At 34.3% G+C, this 14613-nt stretch overlaps 1 protein-coding gene across 2 annotated transcripts in view; it reads left to right on the top strand.

Annotated features, from left to right (window-relative positions):
• CDC14A (cell division cycle 14A) overlaps positions 1-14613 on the top strand; it is a gene marked incomplete at both ends in the record, with an annotated part of 53450 nt that overhangs the window by 23054 nt on the left and 15783 nt on the right. For both annotated transcript variants that reach the window (XM_079535445.1, XM_079535444.1), the window contains 4 exons: positions 4705-4771; positions 7343-7405; positions 10357-10444; positions 12669-12899. In XM_079535445.1, coding sequence (XP_079391571.1) covers positions 4705-4771; positions 7343-7405; positions 10357-10444; positions 12669-12899 — 449 coding nt within the window. The remainder of the gene's footprint in view (positions 1-4704; positions 4772-7342; positions 7406-10356; positions 10445-12668; positions 12900-14613) is intronic.

Here is a 14613-nt window from a genome sequence, read left to right as displayed (position 1 = left end):
TATCTTTACTTTAAAAATATAGGAGGCTAGGTAGGAAATAGGGAGTCTGGAAGTTATGGGGTGGGAGTTGGGGTTATTTATGAATTAAATTTGTAGGAAGAGGCTGGAATAAATACATAAGGAGCTTAAGAATTACTGGGGCTGAGAGAAGGACAAGTAGATTTTGTGAGGGCCTGCAATGGGGCAATCAATGTTAGCTGGGAATAGGAAAAAAATAACATTTCTTTCTTGGTTTTCCAAGGCTTATCAAATGATTTTCAGCTGTGTTCTAAGATACTTCTGGCATCTCTAATACAAAATACAGCGTGATACAGAGACTTGAAGTGTATGAATCTGAGCTGCCATATTAGGTACTATATCTGCTTGGCTTCAGACTATTCTGTGCAAAAAAACCAATCTATGCAGTGAGGAAGTTTGTACTCCTACACAGGTAGCGTCTTGAAAAAGGGCTAAAATGACTTTTACGTAAAATGAAAATCAATACCTGAGTGCCGTCTTCTCTCTTATTCTAAGATCTGGGAGGAAATAACTTGGCTTATTAATGATTGGAATTCAGGTCTTACTGACTTGAGTTTACACTTTGCAGCCTGGCACTTAGATGTTGCATAACTTATGTAGTACAGCTTATCTGTGGCATAGTCTCAAATGTAAGAGTTTTATCAGTGTGCAGTGATCAGAGGTTCAGTGTTACAGCTAGATTATTTAACAGGCTTGTTAATTTGATATGTCAAGTGTCTTCTATTTGGGGGAAAAAAAAAAACAAAAAAAAAACCAACAGCTTTCAATAGGTAGAAGCCCTGCAAGACTGTCAGGTTTTTCTGAGGCATGTTTACATGAAAATATCACTGGGAAATTGATCTACTTTCATTGAGCTCAGTGACCTCAAAAGGCCTTAATCGGCTTAGATCTTCAGCTGGGTTTTTCATCTGAAGGCAGTGTCAGTGAATATCATTCATGGGTGGGAAGAAGTCAGCATACTCCTCTTAAAGATGTATGAAAACTTAATATTTTTTTTCTTTTTAATGGAAAAACCAAAGACAGCGCAGGAGGATTAGGCATGGCTGTATTTGAGAATCTTTCATCTTTTTTTTGACTGATTTGCTAATACTCTAGTCTATTGAAGACTTTGTTCTCTATCCTCTTGCTTCCGCTTAAGAAAACACCACTAACATCATTTTAAACCATGATAAATATCAGCTTTCTACTGTAAAGCTGTTTTAGATTTTCGTTTCAATCTACTCTGACTTCCTACACAAAAGGGAAAAACGGGCATTTTAACTTACTTATATTTCTAGATATGACATGAATTTAACTTCAGTTTTGCTTTTTCTTTTTTTTTTTTTTTTTGACATTCATTTCTTTATTTGCAAGTTCTGAGAAAACAATTTATTCTCTTATTGATGGCATTTGGAGATTTGATGAAAGAGAAAGCATTATGCAGTATTGAGGTCAGCTCTGGTAACTGGGAAATCGGATGTGGGATTTGCAGCTCTATAATACCAGCTCAGATTCATGCTACATCTATATGTGAGAAATACATGAATATTTCTGATTTTGAAGCCAAATAGAACTGTCAGGTAATAGTTGGCAAAACACTGTTAGAAAATCAAGATTTGGCCATTAAAAAAAATAATACTGTAACAAAACACAGAATCAGCCACAGAAATTGGAGCTCCCACAGTGTAATACAGTGCAGGAGAAGTCTGTGTCTGCTCTTCTCTGTTGTTTGGTCAGAAATGAAATCTTTTTTTTTTTCTTGTTTTCTTTAACACATGCTTCAGAGTTAAACAAGAAGGTATAGCACTGTAAATCCAAATTCCTCTGTTTCCATCAGTAAAACTCTGGAAATGTCTTTGTACATGCATAAGTAGTTCCAGCAACTTCTAAATGACTCATCTTTAAACATAATTTTGCACATTAGTTTTTTATAGAATCATAGAATGACCTGGGTTGAAAAGAACCACAATGATCATCTAGTTTCAACCCTCCTGTTATGTGCAGGGTCACCAACCACTAGGCCAGGCTGCCCAGAATGGTGAGCAAAGGAGAACAAGTTGAAGTAGGAAGAATGTGTGCAGTTAATTGTAGTTTCATCTAAAACACTATTTCTTTGTAGTTAATAGAATTTTTTTATTTAAAGTACTCTTTCTCATAACTCTGGTAGTGTTTGCATCTGGTTTTACTGTTGCACAAAAGGTGGATGACTGAGAATTTATGGCATTTTATGCTGCTAAAATTATTATTACTAATTATTATTCTGGAACTTTAACAACGGTAACAAATGCTTCAATGAAATGCATAATAGTGGCTCCAGTACTATGTAATTGGCTTCTCAGATTACTGTGGTATGAAAGTAGTTATATTCACTTCTGTGAAGGCTACTGCTATTTCTGATAGAGCCCAGTATTTCCTGCGCTTTGGCTGCAACCGCTCCAGGCAACTTTAATCTGAAAGAGTGATCGAGTGTGAGAACAGGCTGCCACAGAGCTGGAGTCACTGCCCCTGGAGATGTTCAAGAAACGTTTAGATGTTGTACTGAGGGACATGGTTTAGTGGGGAAATACTGGTGATAGGTGGATGGTTGACTGAATGGTCTTAGAGAGCTTTTCCAACCTTAGTGATCCTATGATTTTTAGTGACAGTCTTGAATTTTTATATGAAATCAAAAGGAAGAAGAGTTTACACGAAGAATGCTGAAGTTGTAGCTATTCTGCTACCTCAATTTTTTTTTCCAGTAAATTCTTTAATTTAGCAATGTTTGGGAAACAAGATCAAATTGTTCTTTAAATACTTACACAGATTTGTAGTGCTTTGGCACGGCTTATGTCTTCTGTTTCTGATCCAGTGAAAAAACTCAGTAACTCAGCCAAGTTCCTCTGCTTGAGGAGGAAGTTATTTAGGTGATTGGGGAAGGAAATGTGTTTTTGTTTTGCTTTAAACAAAGAGAGAATAAAAACAGTGACTTAAAATATCTTAGGCAACTTCCTATAAACAAAAATATATTTTCACTGAGTTTATTTGAAATGCTCAGCGTATTAGGTCAAAATAAGCTTTTTTTTTTTTTGCTAAGGTCAGAATACTGAAAGTGTATTAACTTCAATTTATTCCACAGAATTGTTATCAAGTTGATAAGGAGATTGAATATTTAAAAAAGTTGCTGTTCAACTTTGTAGCAAAATGGCAGAATATTGCACACTGTTAGAATTGTCTTCTATTCAGATTTCTTTAAGTACTTAGTTTTGTGTTTGCATTGTCTTAGTTTTTTGTTTGCTGTCCCTTTTATCAAACTGTAGTAACTTCTAAGTATTTTTGTCATGTATATGTTCCCATTTCGTCCCAATAATTTTTTTTTTGCTCAGATCTTTTTTTGTTTTTTGCTGAAAAATTTGTGCAAAAAAGAAAAAACTTCTCTCTGTGAAAAATAGATAGCCTTTTAAGCTTATTGCTTTCTGTTGTGATATAATCTGCTTTTCCAATACAGTCAAAATACTTTATAGCTTTATATCTTGAAAAACCTTGTCATTAGTTTTGGATGTTAAATATTTACTGGCATGTTAAAATTTCTGTTCTAAAACATTGTGATAATTATTTCAGTTAATAATCTAGTAACCTGGCAGACTTTCTTGAGTGGCCTGCCTGTAATATGAAACTGTAGTTCTTGTAGCTTCTCATTTTCCTAAAATATGCATTTTCTATGAACCTTACTTGCTTGAGGCTTCTCTATTATTTGCTTGTAATATGTGACCAGTATTCTACTGTTAGAACTCTTTTCAGATTAAAGGACCATACCAATACTATAAATTTCATGCTACTTATAGCAAGTAGAGTCTCAAAAGTGAAAGTATCTAATGAAATAATTAAATTTTGAATAAATTATGGATTAAAAATTTATGTCTGAAATCCAGAACTTTTACTGTTCTGATAAATTGCATTTCTTAACATCCTCAATAAAGTAGTTCAGAGCAAAACTGTAAAGTATTTATTCAGTGACTGATTTGGAAGTCTGCCCAGGCAGAATTTGTTAAAATGCGAACTGATCGGAAGCAAAGCTTGAGACGTACTTCTTTTATTTCTCCAATTAGTGTTGCTGTTATTTTCAGTGGTAGCATTTGTTTTTATGTTGGTGTCTCTTCCTTCTCTAATATATTTTGCTTTTTAGTGTTCGTTTTTTTTTTTTTTTTTTTTTTTTTAAAAAGAGAAATTGTTTTTCTAATGGCAGGCCCAATATGAAGTAACTTTCAATTTCCTGTCTTATTAATTTATAATTGTGTTTGGAATCACGCATCAAAATGAGAGCCCTGAAGTGCAATCCAAGCTAGTAGTCAGCTTGTCTTTTCCTTTTACGGAGGAAGACTTGAATAATTTTTAAAGCAAGTTTTGCTTTGTGTGCTACTGACCTTGTGCAACTAAAAGAGAATAGCAAAGCTTCCTGTTTGAGGAGAGCATAAATAATTTGGTCCAAGGCCATGTGGGTAGCTGACATGTAAACACAAACTGAAAATAATTCCAGTATCGTAACTGTGCTCACACTGAGCTATATCCTTGATAGAGGCATGCTTCAGAAGCTTGTAAGCAATGTATTCTAGGAACTTCCATGAGAGTTCTCCAAGAGGACTGAATAACTTGATGATATTCTATTATGTGCTACCTTTTCCTGAGCTGTTAAAAGGATACTTACATTAAATTAATTTGTTGAATTTATAGGGATGCTTCATTTGGGAACTGCACCTACAATCTCACCATCTTGGACTGTTTACAGGGAATAAATAAGGTAATCACTCTTTTCCTTAGAAAAACAGGTTTAAATTGACTTAAAAAAAAAAAAAATGAACAACAACAAACAAACAAAAAAAAAAAACAACCAGCAAAGTACACTTAAAATACATTAGAAAATCTGTTCATGAAGCCTGAATTACTGAGAGCTCTGAGTAGTGATAAATGCAGGGGGTTATGTTTTACTTAGCCTGGCTTTTCGTAGGTTTTGTAGTTCACCTTAAATACGATGTGCAAAAATTCCAGTCCCAGCTGGATAGAATTTACAGACTTAGTGCGCTAAGTTATTTATGAACATTGGTAAAAGGGAATAACATAAATTGATTAAACTGAAGTCTTGTGGACACATAGGTATTCTGAGCACCTTTTAATACATTTTTTGCAGGTACTTGGCTTCACTTGGTTCTGTTTTTTTGATGCCAGTATTTTGAAAATCATTTAAAAAGAATGGGAACTAATGCACCTTCCTGGTGTTTTAGCATGTTGCTTTCAAAATCTAGTCAACTGGCTTTTTAAACCTCTGCTATGGTTTCTAAGTACATATGATACCCAATGTAAATATTAGAAACCTACCAACAAAGTTAGAGAAGGATAATTGAAATTGCTAATTTATCAGTTGTTAACTGATAACTTAAATTGGCCAGACGAGGGGATGAGGCCCTGGGCAACCTCGTCTGGTATTAAATGTGGGGGTTGGTGGCCCTGACTGTGGCAGGGGGTTGGAGATTCATGATCCTTGAGGTACCTTCCAACCCAGCCATTCTGTGATCCTGTGCTATGTTTGTGGTTGTGATCCTGGGGAAAATTAATCTAGTGCTGCTTTAAAAAAATAATAATAATAATAAAAATTATTTTACACTTCATTTGGTAACCTTATACTACATTATATACTTTATACTGTAAGCAAAGATCACTTCCTGTTCACCTGAATTCCTAGTGATCTTGGTGAGAAGAACAGATTATATAAATGGTTCTGTACTGATACTTTATAGACTATTTGTAATTCTTAAAAGAATGGCAAAACAAGTGTCTCTTAAAAAACTGAAAAAAGGACAGATAAAGCTTAATATTTTTAGTTCTCTGGGGGTGGGAAAGGAGCTGTCAGTTAGCAGTAAGACTCTAATTTGTGTGGCATTCTACAGATCCTGATGCTCTGTGAAGCATTCAGGAGCAGTCAGTATAATATATCTGCAACAAACATGTCAAGAGGACTTTGAGAATCAATTTTCCATCTTTTCTCTCCATGAAATTTATTATTGAATCTTTGTCCAGTTCATCTACAAAAGTAAAAACATTTGGAGCAGAAACTGTACGGCTCAGTCTAAAGTAAATTTTAATCTAACTGGGTAAATTTCATTATTCAGATACACCATACATGTATGTGTGTGTGTGTGTGTATATATACATATATATATATATGTGTATGTGTGTGTGTGTGTGTGTGTGTGATTCAAGGGGTTTACTTATTCTGGAGTGCAGCCGTCCAGCCATGCTTAAATGAAATAACAATTTTATAATCTGCTATTTGAAGAAACCTCTCAGTATCTTAGGTATCATGAGAGATCCAATCATAAGACTGAATTGTGTGTTAGAGAAGCTATTTTGTTTTTGCCTTAACAAAAAGAAACAAGTCCTTAAATTTAGCAAATAGTGACAAATATGCTAAACAATAATGTGGTATGTTTTTAAATCACCTTAATCCTAGAATGTTGTGCAATATCTATACTTTTCAGAATGTGTTAGATTCCATATAGATACAAGCCACTGAAATGTATTCCAACTATTCTTTGAAAGAAACTTGTGCAATGAACTCCTTTGAGTTCCTAAAATTGCTTTAATATGGCATTATACCCAAATTGCTGGTATAAAACTGACATAGTTACTAATAGTAAAGTAAATGCTAAATAATAGTAAACAAAATAATAGTAATCAAATACTAAGCAATTTATTTCAACCCTATTAATAGATCTTGTAAGTATAATCTTGCTAACTTCATTCAATCAGTGGAATATGTTGGGGAAAAATGATATCAACAAATCACAAGGTTCAGCTTATACTTATTACTGCTATCTGTAAAGCTTTATCCCTGGGTATTATAGTGATATAATCAGAGTACAACATTAAACTTAAAAGCAAATAAACAAAAAAACTCCTTAATGTTTTATTTTTTGATATGTCCAAAATGCTGAAAAACATACTCAGCCTAGAAATTATTGAATGAGAATATGACAGAAAGGGAATTACTTCTTAATTTGTCAGGTGCCTTACAGGAAAAACATGTAGTCAGATGGAAAGACTCAAAGATTTTAGTGATGTGCAACAAATGTATGTTCATCATAATGTCTCTGAAGGAGAAATGATGAACCTGCTGTTTCTGGACATTGTTACATTTTTTTTTTGTTGTCTGTGTTGTTGATATGTGCAAAATTTAATGTCGTCTTAATGTAAAGACTTCAGCAAGCCAAAAGCACAAATGTTTAGTTATTTCATTTTGATTCTCAAGAACAGAACTGTAAAATGAGATTATAAACCATATTTTAAAATGAACTGACACCTTGTTGCCTTTTAGGCCTTACAGCATGGATTTTTTGACTTTAAGACTTTTGATGTGGATGAATATGAACACTATGAGGTTTGTATTTTAATGTGTCTGATTTGCCTAAAATAATTTAGAATACGTAGTACCTCACAGCTTTAAAATGTATTGCAAAAACATTTTTATTCAAGTAAATCTTAGTCTTTGTATGTTTGCTAAGTATGAGAAACCACACCATTCCTCTGTTGGTTAGATATCCAATGGAGGCCTTAATATTGGTAGATACTGAAACTCGGTTCTGTCTGTGAACAATGTGGAAGATGGGTATCATTACAATGTGATGCACAGAAACACTGTAGGCAGCTTCTTGAGATGCTGCAAATTCCACGTGTTACACTTCTTTTATAGCCGTATAGATGAAGCACATCCTGAGCTTTTTTTCATTAGATAGGAGTAGATTAATTAGGATACATCCAAAATATTTACCTAGTGAAGTTGTGAAATGCTAATATAACATTGATTATTCTGCCACCTGTCTCACAAGTGAAGAATGCCACTCTGGGTGCTGCTAGGCCTTTGTTCCTTAACTTATGCAAACATAACTGGTTGAGCTCTTTCTACCTCTGTTTTCAGTAGTGCTTTTCAAGCAATGTTGCTGTAGAGAACATTTGAAATATACCCTTGCTGCACCTACGAGCCAGAAATCTGAGGCTCAAAGTGTGTATTCATCTGGTCCAGAATACTTGGATGGTCTTTCATCTCTTATTTGCCACACTTCAAAAGAAGGGAGAGTATTTTTAAGGGAGTCAGTGACTGCGATGTGGTTATACCAGAATTCGATTTTGGATTTGCCTGAAGTTCTTGCTGTTGCACTGGTTAGTGGGAAAGATGTATAAGCTAAAGATGAACTGAGCATTAGAGTATGTATTAAGCTCTCTTTTTAGAGTTCATTGTGAATTTATTGTACATAGATGTTTAGTACATGTAGGTATAAGCTATAGGAAATATTTCATAAGCACTAAGGTGATAGGGTAAAACCAGGAGAGGACTAAATGGTGGGAAAACTCAGTTTACAACATGCATGTATGCTGTAGTTGGCAAATGCAATAGGTGCCTTCAATATGAAGCTATTCACAAAGCTTAGGTTATCTGTAGAAGGATTTCTATATACTGCAGTGTTCCCTGTTGACTGAGAAATTAGTATGACCTTTGCTGAACTAATTAGATTGAATGAAGTAGTAGCTAAAACAAAGTATGAAATTGCTGCTTCTTGCTGGATCTGTGAATAACAACGAAATGTTTGTTATAAAAGGAATAAATGTGTGGAAACTCTTAGGATTGTATGTGTGTATATACATGTTCTTGTGTGTGTATCTATGGTATATGTTGAGTTGCACAAAATAAAAATCAAACAGCGAAACAGTTGACTAAAGCTGTATACAAAGCTGTCCTATTTTATTCAATGCTTAACATCATTTTATATTGCTCTGAATTGTACGTATGTGTGAATGAATCCTGCTCATTGTCTGAGTTCCAAGTGAGAACTTGGAGTCCTTAATTTGTTTGGCCTATTATTTGTATGTCTTATGCTGCTTTCCATGTGGCAGTCTGATGGTCAGCTTTGTATGTTTAGATGTATACTGTGCTGAATTCCTAAAAACTTAAATACTCCATATATTTGCTGTTAACACTTTAAATGTAGTTGTGTGGAGAAAAGTTGCATAAGACTTAAAGGGAACAGGCTAAAGGAAATTTCATTTCTTTAAAGGATGAACTCTAAAGTTCTTCCGTTTTACTACATTATCAAGACAGCTAATTCCCCTTCTGTTGGTCTTGATGAAAAATAATTAAGTTTACAATTTTCTATAGTAATATTTGTATATAGTGCTGAATACATATGTAGTTCAGAGTTGTTAAGATTTAAATTCTCCACAGAAGCGTATTCTTTGGAGAATGATTTAAGACATAAATGCAACTATAAAAATAATTCAGATTTATTTTCAGAACTTGTTAAAGAGAGTAGAGGGCTACATTATTGAGATTACAGTCTGAAATACAAATTCACTTCCTGCGGGGTGCAGTACTGACTTGGCACAAAGTTCTCTTGTCTTTATGCAAGCTTGTTATCTTACAGGAGTTTTCACTATGTGAGGACATTTGGAGCAAGCCTAATGGGGTTAGCTAAGCATGCAGTTGTTGAATTGGTTACAGTGATGTCCAATTACTGGAATCTTTCACTCATTAAAATGTTTTGATGAGCTGAGAACTAAAAACATGAGCTTTGTAAGGCAGTTAACTGAGTGCCATGTCCTTATAAGTGATGCTGAGAATAATTGTATGGCCAAATGAGGAATGAATGCTGTTCTCTTAAAAGAGGGGGGGTGGGGGGGGGGCGGGAAAGAGGCATTTTCCAGTTTGGGCAATAAAAGAATTTACCAAACTTTTCTGAACTTTCCATTGGAAAGTGAGCACTGCTTTTACAAAGATATGAAACCTGATTTTGATATTTTTTTTTTTTTTTTTTGGTCTTATGTTTTTATCCATTCCTTCTATGATTACTAACTCATCAGAACTACAACAAAATGTAAATTTCAGTATCTACAGAGAAAGGATAATTGTTTTTGCAGGCTAATTATGCTCTTAATTTGTTGTCCTTGAATTGTGTTTTTAGTGCCCACTTTCTAGTGTCTTACAGGGAAGAATTTTTCCAAATTCTTTGATTAAAACATACGTATTTGCCAGTGTTGTTATAAGTTGGTGTCTTCAAACCCTGAACCTTCTATGAGAGAAATATCTTAGATATAGAACCTTTCTGTTTTACCTGAAAACTTCAATAGAATTTGCTGTGGCTTTGTTTTATTAAGAGGTTTTTGAAAAACATCTCCTGGTATGTTAGTCATATGTAAGCTAAATAATTACATCTGAAGTTCTTCAATGCGTCAAGAATGCCTTATTATAAAAACAAACAAACAAAACCTTTTTCAACCTTGTTTGTATAGTTATTAAAATGCTTTTTTTTTTTTTTTCTTTCTCTTGTAATTTTCTAGCGAGTAGAAAATGGTGATTTCAATTGGATTATTCCAGGAAAATTTCTGGCATTTAGTGGACCACACCCAAAGAGCAAATTTGAAAATGGTATGATTCGGGATTTTAATGTGTGTATTTTGATGCTACTCTTTGATTATTTTTTTTCAGCATGTTAAACATTAATAGCAAATGAGCAAAAGATCATAGAGGTTTATGGATTAACTGTCTTCTGCAGAAATAATTGTGCAATGAAAATTTTATGTACACAGAACTCAACTCCCAAAGTGTCTTCTAACAATATTTCCTTAGAGTGACAAAAGTGCTTGAGAAACTCGGGTCCTTTCCCTTTCTTCTGGTGAGCTCCGTAAAGTAAGGGAGCGTGCACTGAAGGTTTTGTAATAAAGGCCAGGAATGACTTCAAAAAGGTAACCTTTTGCACTTGGGATAAACGGAAGAATATATATAATTCTAATGGAATATGAAAGAGAAACTTGACAGACGAAGTAGGGATTTGTTCCAGTTCAAAGGAAAATCTGATGTGATTTCACCTCATTCCTTGTGCTGTGCTCTTTTATTTCTATTAGCTTATTTTCTGAATAGCTGCCTCTTCTGCTCTCTTGTGTTTCCTTTATGAATGGAATGCTGCTGATTGCACAATCTGTCCACTGATGATTTAATCAAAATCTAGAAAATGCATTAGTTGGTTTGTTTCTTTCCTCTGATCACTGTTACAGAACATCTTCAAAAATTTTCTAAATTGTTCCACAGAATTTAGAAAATGTGTTTTATTTTTAACATGTATATCTTAAACTTAATTATGATTAAATTATCAGTAGTGCTTAAAATGCAGTTATGAGTGTAATTACACATTCCAAAGCTAAGTTTTTACTCGTTACTGCCGGATTGGATGGAGCCTGGAGCAATTTGATGCAGTACTTGATCTAGAGGCTGGCAGCCCAGCATGTGGCAGGGAACTTGATGATCCTTAAGCTCCTTTCCAAGCCAAATCATTCAATGATATGTATATATGACTTGTAGAAATGTCCCACAGGATGACCCAGAAACCTGTTTATTCAAGGAGATAGTTGGATCAGGTAATAGGGTTGTAGAGTGGGAGAATTAATGCCCTAATTTCACCTGCAGATTCAATCTATGTAGGTTGCTCTGAGAAGTAATGCCTTCTAGTTCCGTGGGAACTACAACAGATACAAAGAGCACAATGATGCTACTTAACTGTCAGCCACAAAACATTTTTCAACACAATCACCACCATTAGCTATGCTTTTTCCCTACAGATGAACAGGAGACTGCACACTGTGCTTGTCAAAATCTGCACCACTGGAGGTGGCCCATTGTCACCTCTAATGAAACACACCAACCATCACTTCACTGTGCTGACACCCACTGTTTGATTTCCATAAATGTTCATAAACGTTTCCATAAACGTTTTGTTCCTCTGCTGCCATCTGTCACACAGCAACAAAGTATAATAGAATATTGGTGTGAAGGTTCAGTCTCTTCTGCCATACCACCAGCATCTGCCTCTGACATCACAGGCCAATATAACAGGAGGCTTTATTTTCAGAACAGCCCTCGTACTTATTTCAAAATGTTAAATTCATGAATGTGTACAGATATCACCTAGTTTAATTTTTGAGTATAGTTGATGTGCAGGAAAATAATTGTAAACTATTTAGGAATCTGAAAGAAAATTGTATGATCTGGGAGCTAAAATTTCTTAAAGTATAGTATATTTAAAAAGTAAAGTATATTTATTGGAAGCTTATCAAGAAAAAGTTGGAAAGAACGTACTTGGCAATTTGGAAGTAAAGAAGAAGTTAACTAAGTATAATACAAATATTTCTTGCACAACTTTACCTTTGACTGTTGCTCTTGTCTATAATGTAGATCACCAATCTATTTCCATCATGAATGGTGTTTCCTCTTAAAGCATGTTTTATTCTTGTGATCTACAGCTTTTCTACAGAGAAACAGCACTTCTGAAATGTTGAATTGATTTATATCCTTAGCTCTCTAATGTCTTCAAATCTCTAGAAGTAGAGGGTTGCGTGCTAAAAAAGATTACAGTGCTTCAGAAATACTGTGCTCTAATTGTTTTTTCTGATTCTCTTTTAACGTATAGTAGTTTCAGGAGTATTTTGTGGACTCTTTCAATATCAACCTGTTTCTGTATTATAGAGCATCTTCAGTACAAGAATGTTTTCTTACACTTTCAAAAGGATTTTTGGAAGGCTTTTTATTATCAGGGCATTGAGTCTCATCCTCATAAAATGATTGTTCCAGCACTTTTTTTTTTTTTTTTTTTTAACAGGTTATCCTCTTCATGCACCTGAAGCCTACTTTCCCTATTTCAGGAAACATAATGTCACATCAATTATAAGACTAAACAAAAAAATTTATGAGGCAAAACGCTTTACTGATGCTGGTTTTGAACATTATGACCTGTTCTTCATAGATGGAAGCACACCAAGTGACAGTATAGTTCAGAGGTTCCTGAACATCTGTGAAAATGCTAATGGTGCTATTGCTGTACATTGTAAAGGTATGTGCACTTATTTATTCCTCAGACTGAAGTTCAAGATAAGTATTAATGTGTGTAGTTTGTTGTAGGAAAAAAAACAAACACTAGAATTCTTTTAAAGTAATATTACTTTATAATAGGACTGAAAATGCAACGAATATTTTAATGTGCATAGTGAGCTCTTTCATCCCACTCTACTTAAAAAAAAAAAAACTGACATTCCATTCTTCACTGTTTCTTTTTTTTTTTTTTGTTTAGTGTCACTTGCAGACATGAGTTTTAATTGTTACAGACTTCTCTTTTGCATTTTGCTTTCACAATTAGCATTATACTAATTGGCTAGGAAATGCTAAAAACTGAAAGGTTTTCTTTGTACTTATGGGACTGTTCTACATTTTTCTGTAGAGAAAGTTACTATTGTGATGCTAGTATTTCAAACCAGTCTATGTCAGCATATCATCTAGGAAATATACAGAACATGCTTAGTCAAGAAGGATCAACAAAGGCTCTGAAGGGTTGGGTTTGATTTATGTTTAAAGAATTGTGTAAGTTCATTGTAAAGACAAATGTCTTGCTGATCTGAAACAAGAATAGTGCTATTTGTCTGTATTTTATTTCCATGAACAGTAAGCATGTGTATCAGCATAAACAAGTTTATTTGCCAACAAGTTGTTAGTTTGGCTAGAACCCCAAAATTCTGGCATTAATAAGACAAACATCTGCTAATTGACTTGAAGTATAAGTTATGAGGATAGCCTGTCAGTCTTCAGGCTTAGTTGCTGAAAGATGGCAGTATACTTTTCTGGTGACTTAGATGTGCACTTGCTGATCTGAAGTATTTTTGATCTTTCATCTGACTACATAAACCTCAACCTCCACCCCTGAGAAAACTCACTTTTTAAATTTTTTTAAACCCTTATAAATAAGCATATGAGAAGTTAACTGCTAACTCGCAGCTGATGTACTATCTGTAGATTCCTTGTATTCTTACATAGAATTATTCCAAGCACAGCTTCCACTGTAGACATTGATAGCCTCAGAATCTCCCTAATTATAAGCTTTTAACCTTAATCCTTTAGTCTGAATCATTTAACTCTCTAAAAAGTTGCAGTGATATTTAGTTATTGGTTAAATGTAAAAAGCTTTTAGTTCTGTATAAAATTGTCAGTAAAGATAGTTGGCTTATTAGATCTCTGGTATAAATAGTTACTGATATATAAGTAATAACTGACTGTAAATGGAACATTGATGGGAAGGTTCAACCTCTACTGCCATACCACCAAACCACAAATAAAAACACTTGGGGAAATAAGGTATAAATGTGTAGATACTTAACTAACAGTGAAGACAGAGGGCTAGAAAGAGATAAATTATTTTATAGTTATAGATTTGTCTAATAGTGAAGGCTAATTTTGCCTTCTATGCTTTCTCCTACCCCTTTCTTAAAACCAGAATTAGTTTCTAGTTTTGGAGCGTGGCTGAATTTCTTAAGTTACTGACATATAATATATGCTAGTCAACATGCATTGCTGTTTATACAGATAGAGCACTTCAAGAAGAAATACAGGAGAGGAACATTCCCAGGCACCAGTATGTGCTGGGGATCACCTGTCTGGAAAGCAGCTCTGCAGAAAAGGATCTAGGCATCCTGGTGGGCTTCAAGTTGGATGTTCCCATCCAGAGATGGAAACATCAAGTCAGTGATGTCCCCTTGTCGTCAAGAAGGCTAGAATTA

Source organism: Tetrao urogallus (assembly GCF_951394365.1).
Source record: "Tetrao urogallus genome assembly, chromosome: 5".
Lineage (NCBI taxonomy): Eukaryota > Metazoa > Chordata > Aves > Galliformes > Phasianidae > Tetrao > Tetrao urogallus.
This window is presented reverse-complemented; position numbering and strand designations above follow the sequence as displayed.